Source organism: Arachis stenosperma, chromosome 5, assembly GCF_014773155.1.
Source record: "Arachis stenosperma cultivar V10309 chromosome 5, arast.V10309.gnm1.PFL2, whole genome shotgun sequence".
Lineage (NCBI taxonomy): Eukaryota > Viridiplantae > Streptophyta > Magnoliopsida > Fabales > Fabaceae > Arachis > Arachis stenosperma.
The window spans coordinates 67684568-67692260 of record NC_080381.1 but is presented as its reverse complement, the minus strand read 5'-3'; the positions used below and the strand labels follow the sequence as shown (position 1 = coordinate 67692260).

Here is a 7693-nt window from a genome sequence, read left to right as displayed (position 1 = left end):
TCCAACCTCAAACTCGTTGCTTTTGTCTTCTTCAGGGCCTCCTTGGGTAAATGACCAATCCAAAGTCATTGCATCGAGATTTAACCTAGTGAAATGATTCGGCCGGTCATATGGTTGAGAAATGGCAGGCTGTGTGAGAGCAATCTGTATGTCACCGTAGTAGCTCATCTCCTCTTCCTCGCTACCATCATCAGGGATTTCGGGTGGTTCTTAATCAGCATCATCTGCATCATCGGGGTTGACTTCATACTGCTCCATCATTAGATCTCTGATAACAGAACCTTCATGACTTTCAACACTGTCATCCATTAAGTCAATGTTATGAACTTCAATATTAGACCCTTCTTGACTACCCTTAGGTGGCATATTCAGATCCACCATCGTCCTTCTGATAGTTCATCTAACAACGCCACCCGTCGGACTATCCTCGACAGTATTTGCAGATGATCCTCGGCCACCAAAGTCAACAAGAAACACGTATAATTCCAACAGAAGAATACTGGTCCATCGATTGTGGCACGACCTTAGCCGTACATCCTCGTCGTCGCGCAATCGGTACCTAATTCAAAACAATAGAAATATCGCTCAAAACGATGGTCTGATAAACATACTAGTAACAGAGACAAAGACAACACAACTATAACATACCTTTTATAAAACAAATTGCCATCTAACTCAGTCAAATATCTATAGTAAATTTTTTTTGCCTTTTTAGATTCCTGCTGTCCGAGGGCATACAATATCAAATTCTTCAAAGCTGTTAAACTGTTGACTTCCGGTGTCATATACGTAATTATCGGCTGGCCCGATTTTAAGACAATTGAACCTTCTTCATCATACACTATTTCACCATCGTAATGAATGGATAGCAATGGATTTTCTGACATCGTAGCGATAACATGTTAGTGAGAAAGAAAGTAATTAGAGAAGTTGTGGCTACTTGATCTCTAATAGGCCTGCTTTTATCTCTGAATTCATGATAAAGTTCGCTCGGGGGGTGGCGAACTTGCTGTTAATCCCAAAAAAAATGTATTTCCGAAATTAAAGCTGGAAAATTGTTTTAAAGGAAATATTTATTTATTTTATTTTATAAATGAAAAAAAATCCCAATAAATGATTATATTAAAAATAGTTTATAAATAAATTATTTTGTGTTTCAATTTTTTGTTTTAAGTGTTTATTTTATAAAAATATGATAAAAATAGTAATATTATGAGAGAAGTCATTTTTTAACTTCTCTATAAGCTCTTAAATAGCTTCTTAAAAAGCTGCAATTTAGTTTTGAAAATTGTACAAGACATTAATACTACTACGGGTGTGTTTGGAAAATGTGTTAGGGAGAAAAGAAGCGCGTTTGAGCTTTTTGAAAGTTTCACTTTTATGTTTCGCAATTTTTGTCTTTCTGAACTCAGAAATGATTCTGCCTTTGAACGCACGTTCAGGAGAAGCAAACATTTGTAGCTTCTGTGTTTCACGTTCATGGTTGCTGAAATTTAGGTGAAAATTTTATTTCTTTTTTACCAACCATACTCTTCATTTTCTTCTATAAAAAGGATACTGTTACGGATCCGACCCACGGATCCCGGACCCATGTCCGAACTCGAACCCGGCTTACCGGGTCAACCCATTTTCATCTCTCTAGAGCTCCTAACCAACTTTTGAATTTAAACGCCCCTCTTATCTTAGCCAGATAAGATAAAGATAAGATATTCACCATCACCTATAAATAAGAGGACCCAGATCCCTCCAGGTAATCATCCATTCCTCACACCTTATACCTCTTAGATCCATCCTGACTTGAGCGTCGGAGTGTCTTTGCAGGTACCTCCCCTCCGCTCCATCTGGGCCATCCAACATCCGATCCAACTCGCAGGTTCCCGATCCTCCTCTCAACTCGTATCAGAAGCATCCTGTACATTGGCGCCGTCTGTGGGGAACCTGCTACAATCAGACCGGATGGAGGACATCCCGGAGGATAACCCATCAAGCCAGGACGACTCCCAACCGCGTCGTCCGGTCTCAGAACACCGTGAAGCCACAAACCAAGCAAAAATAGCAAGTACCATCCACCACGCAGACGAACACGTCACGACGGACCCACAACATCCCGAGAAAACCAGGGACAAAGCGGCACAAATCATCCAGGATCTTTGTCTCCGGGTCCAAGAACTTGAAGGCAAACTAAACAACAGAGAAAAACACAATAACGAGCATGGAAGCCATGCAACTTCCAGGTCAAAGTCCCACCAAGGCAGATCGCCAATTCGGCAACACAATAGGAGAGATGATCGCAGCACCTCACGCAACCGCAGACGCGAGAAATCACCCGAACGAAGATACGACAAGAAACACCATCGCAGCGCTTCTCGGGATCTAAATCGTCAACATGATTCAGATGAAGACCGGAGATACCGAAGCACCAAACGCACGAGAAGCGACCATACCATAATGGGAGCTACACCCTTCACGGAAGAAATCTTAAGAGCAAAACTCCCCAGAGGTTTTGACAAACCCACCGACATGAAGTATGACGGAACCAAAGACCCTCAAGAGCACCTAACGGCCTTCGAGGCCAGAATGAACTTAGAAGGAGCATCCGACGCAGTACGATGCCGAGCCTTCCCAGTAACCCTTGCCGGCCCAGCGATCAAATGGTTCAACGCCCTCCCGAACGGATCCATAACTAGCTTCCACGACATCACAAGAAAATTCATGGCCCAGTTCACAACCCGAATCACCAAGGCCAAACACCCCATCAGCCTGTTAGGGGTCACACAAAGGCAAGAAGAATCCACGAGAAAATACCTCGACCGCTTCAACGACGAATGCCTGACGGTCGACGGACTCACGGACTCCGTTGCCAGCCTCTGCCTAACTAACGGACTCATGAATGAAGACTTTCGCAAACATCTCACCACCAAACCAGTGTGGACCATGCACGAAATCCAGAACGTCGCCAAAGATTACATCAACGACGAGGAAGTCAGCCAGGTCATCGCTGCCAACAAACGGCAGCACGTCGCAACCCAACACAGCAACCCGACTCCCCGTCATAACGCACCACCCAAAGAGAACCAACGAGACCACCTTAAACCGACCCACCGACCACCAAGAATAGGAAAATTCTCCAACTACACTCCCCTAACAGCACCAATTACGGAGGTATACCACCAAATAGCATATCGAGGCATCATCCCCAGAGCCCGACCACTCAAGGAAAGGACAGGAGGAAACAAAACCCTCTACTGCGACTATCACCGCGGATACGGCCACGAAACACAAGATTGTTACGATCTTAAAGACGCACTTGAGCAGGCCATACGGGACGGCAAACTCCCCGAGTTCGTCAAAATCATCAGAGAACCAAGGCGCACCGACAGAGACAAATCACCAGAAAGAGAAGGACGCAACCCAAGAACCCAAAAACCACCCAGGGAAAACACCGAAGAAGATCCGACCATCATAGTGAACGTCATCACGGGCAAGGACGTGCCAAATAAGTCAAAACTAACAATGAAAAAAGACCTCAAGATAATGGCCGTCAAAAACCACGACCCAGTCACCTTTGCCGACAGCACGATAACCTTCCTACCCGAGGACTGCCAGCACGGCACCTCGGCCGGAGATGCCCCCTTCGTCATATCAGCCCGAATCGGAACAGGACTAGTAAGAAGAATACTCGTGGACACGGGTGCCGACTCCAACATCCTCTTCCGAGGAGCCTTCGACAAACTCGGGCTCCGCAACGACAGCCACCAAACGCATCGCCACGGCGTCACGGGCCTCGGAGATAACTTCCTCAAACCAGACGGCTCGGTTACTCTCCCCATCACCATAGGAACAAGCAACCAGAGAAAGACGATCCTATCCGAATTCGTCGTCCTAAAAGACTCCACAGCCTATAACGTCATTCTCGGGAGAAAAACAATCAACGACTTCTCGGCAGTCATCTTCACCAAATACCTTCTCATGAAATTCAAAGCCGAAGACGGCACCATTGGAACTATTCACGGAGACCGAGAAATTGCAGCCGAATGCGACAACAATAGCTTAGCCCTAAGGAAAAAATCCCAAGACGCGGCCGGAATATTCCTTGCCGACCTAGACGCACGGCTTGATGGCCAACCTAGACCGGAACCAGAAGGGGACATGGAAAAACTACAAATAGGGCCAACCAAAGATGAATACACGTTCATCAACAGAAACCTCCCACACGACCTCAAAGAAGAACTCTCGCAACTTCTGAAACAAAACAGAGACCTATTCGCATTCACACCAGCCGATATGCCGGGAATAAGTCCCGACCTGATGTCTCACCACCTGGCAGTAGACCCCCTAGCCAAACCCGTGGCGCAAAGAAGACGGAAAATGTCACCAGACCGAGCCGCCGAGGTCCAAAAACAAGTAAAAGCCCTACTCGAAGCCAACTTCATCCGAGAACTCCCTTACACGACCTGGCTAGCCAACGTCGTACTAGTTAAAAAGTCTAACGGGAAGTGGCGAATGTGCGTTGATTACACAGATCTCAACAAAGCATGCCCAAAAGACGCCTTCCCCCTACCAAACATCGACGGACTAGTAGATGCCGCATCCGGACACCGGTACCTCAGCTTCATGGACGCATATTCCGGCTACAACCAGATCCCGATGCACCGACCAGACGAAGAAAAGACAGCATTCATCACCCCAGACGGAACCTACTGCTATAAAGTAATGCCCTTCGGCTTGAAAAACGCCGGAGCCACCTACCAGCGACTCGTTAACAAGATATTTCGCAACTTAACCGGAAACAAAATAGAAGTCTACATCGATGATATGCTCGCCAAAACGGAATCCGGTGAGCAACTAACCGACGATCTAAAGGTCATAATGAACACCTTGCGAAAGCACCAAATGCGACTCAACCCAACAAAGTGCGCTTTCGGAATGGAAGCAGGAAAATTCCTCGGATTCATGATCACACAACGCAGAGTTGAGGCAAACCCGGAAAAATGCCGTGCCGTCCTCGAGATGACAAGTCCCAAGAACCTCAAAGATATCCAAAAGCTCACCGGCCGACTAACCGCACTATCCCGGTTCCTCGGAGCCTCGGCACAAAAGGCAATCCCTTTTTTCAAACTTATGAAAAAAGGGATTCCGTTCAAATGGGAGAAAGAATGCGAATAAGCTTTCCAACACTTCAAAAAGGTCCTAACAGAACCTCCAATCCTCGCAAAACCTCAAACAGGGGAAACACTATACTTGTACCTCTCCATAACGGAAGAAACAATCGCAGCAGCACTCGTCCGGGAAAACGAGAAAAAGGAACAAAAGCCCATATACTTCATAAGCAAGGTGCTACAAGACACGGAAGCCCGTTATTCACGACTAGAAAAACTGGCTTTCGCACTCCTCTCGGCATCCCGACGACTACGACAATACTTCCAGGCCCACCCCATAACGGTCCGAACCGACCAAACGGTCAAACAAGTATTACAAAAACCCGACCTAGCAGGAAGAATGCTAGCATGGTCCATCGAGTTATCCCAATTCCAGATCAGGTTCGAGCCCCGAAATGCCATCAAAGCACAAGCCTTGACCGACTTCATCGCCGAAATGACTCCGACCAAGCTGACACCCGAACCATGGAAACTGCACGTCGATGGCTCATCAAACTCCACTCACGGAGGCGCCGGAATTATACTCGAAAACCAAAATGGGATCACAATTGAACAATCAATAAGATACGACTTTCCAGTATCAAATAACCAAGCAGAATACGAGGCCCTTTTGGCAGGCCTAAACCTAGCTCGGGAAGTCGGCGCCAAGGTACTCGAAGTTAACACCGATTCCCAGGTGGTATGCTCCCAAATCAACGGGAGCTACCAAACCCGGGACCCCCTGCTCCAACAATACCTCAAAAAAGTAAGTGAAACAAAAGAAGGATTCGAAAATGTCTCCATACATCACGTCCCCAGGGAGCGAAACGCCAGGGCGGATCTACTTTCCAAGCTAGCCAGCACGAAGTCAGGACACGGCAACAGATCGCTAATCCAGGAGGTCGTTAAGTCGCCTTCCGTATCAACGGAAATCAACGCACACCTAACATCCTCAAATCGGGAATCTTGGACATACCCGATCTTGCAATATCTCCGCGACGGAATCCTACCACCAGATCCGAAAGAAGAGAGGAAAATAAAAAGAGAAGCCGCTAACTACACCATCATAGCAGGACAGCTATACAAACGCGGATTCTCGCAGCCCCTACTTAAATGTGTAGAACCCGAGGACACGGAATACATACTCCGCGAGATCCACGAAGGCTGCTGCGGTCACCACATCGGAGGAAAAACGCTAGCCCAAAAAATCATCAGGGCCGGCTATTTCTGGCCCACAATCATTCGAGATTCCATACAACTCACAAAAAGCTGCGACAAATGCCAAAAGCATGCCAATATCCACCAAGCCGCCCCACACCAACTCAGCGTTATATCGGCTGAACGGCCATTCGGCAGTTGGGGAATCGACCTCGTCGGGCCCTTCCCCACGGCACCCGGCCAACTTAGATATCTCATCGTCGCCATAGATTACTACACCAAATGGATTGAAGCCGAACCCCTGGCCTCCATCACGGCAACCCAATGCCGGAAATTCGTCTGGTGACAGATCATTACTCGGTTCGGAATTCCCGAAGTCATCATCTCCGACAACGGAACCCAATTCACAGACAAAAAATTCAGAGAACTCTTAGAAGGATTGCACGTATCCCATCGCTTCAGCTCGGTAGAACATCCCCAAACAAACGGACAGGTGGAATCCGCCAACAAAGTTATCGTCAAAGGACTCAAGAAACGACTTGACGAAGCCAAGGGATTATGGGCAGACGAGTTGGGATCAGTCCTATGGTCATACCGAACAACACCCCAAACGAGCACGGGAGAAACGCCCTTCCGACTAACATACGGCGTAGAAGCTGTCATCCCGGTAGAAATCGGGGACCCCAGCCCCAGAAAAACGGTTGGAGGTAACGACGAAGAAGCAGAACGAGACCTCATAGACGAAGCAAGAAGCATAGCCCACGTCAAAGAATTAGCACTCAAACAAAGGATCAGCCTAAGGTATAATCACGGCGTCATCCGACGAGAATTCGCGGACAACGACCTCGTCCTACGACGAAAAGATATCGGCCTCCCGACCCCAGGAGAAGGAAAGCTCGCACCCAACTGGGAAGGACCATACAGAGTCAAGGCCGTAATAGGAAAAGGAGCGTATAAACTCGAACGACTAGACGGCAGCGAAATACCAAGAACTTGGAACGCAGCCAACCTACGAAGATACTATACTTAAATGAGTCCCCCATCACTTTTTAAGACACCATTTGTTTTTCTGTTTTTCCTTTATTTTATCTTTTAGAAACTCGGGTACTCTTTCCTTCACGAAGGGTTTTAACGAGGCCCAACCATTTAAATAAACCTTTTTTTTTCAAGTAACTATCACTTCATCCCCATTACAAGCCATTACTGTTCCTCAAAAGCACGGAACAAGAATACGGCCATCGCTGGAGGACTGATCACCCTCCAGCCCGAACACACGGGTACCCAAAAAACCGACCAAACGAACGGTTATGATAAGCGAAACACCTAAGGCCCGAACGGCTAAACAAAACATCCCAAAAACGGATCATACGAAGACCCAAAAAACGGTCATAAATTTC

General features: G+C 47.1%; 1 protein-coding gene across 1 annotated transcript; it reads left to right on the top strand.

Moving 5' to 3' along the window:
• The first annotated feature begins 1956 nt into the window (after window positions 1-1956).
• On the top strand, window positions 1957-7326 carry LOC130980865 (uncharacterized). Its single transcript, XM_057904510.1, has 4 exons — window positions 1957-4505; window positions 4611-5100; window positions 5188-6638; window positions 6759-7326. Exons 1-4 carry the CDS (start codon window positions 1957-1959, stop codon window positions 7324-7326), a joined length of 5058 nt encoding a protein of 1685 aa, XP_057760493.1.
• The last annotated feature ends 367 nt before the right edge of the window (window positions 7327-7693 follow it).

Bases quoted from the DNA above. Each gene is read 5' to 3' on its own strand.
- LOC130980865 (XM_057904510.1), top strand. From the start codon at position 1,957: ATGGAGGACATCCCGGAGGATAACCCATCAAGCCAGGACGACTCCCAA. The intron at 4,506-4,610 runs GTGCGTTGATTA...CCGGTACCTCAG, and splicing joins TCTAACGGGAAGTGGCGAAT to CTTCATGGACGCATATTCCG. The intron at 5,101-5,187 runs GCAATCCCTTTT...CACTTCAAAAAG, and splicing joins TCGGAGCCTCGGCACAAAAG to GTCCTAACAGAACCTCCAAT.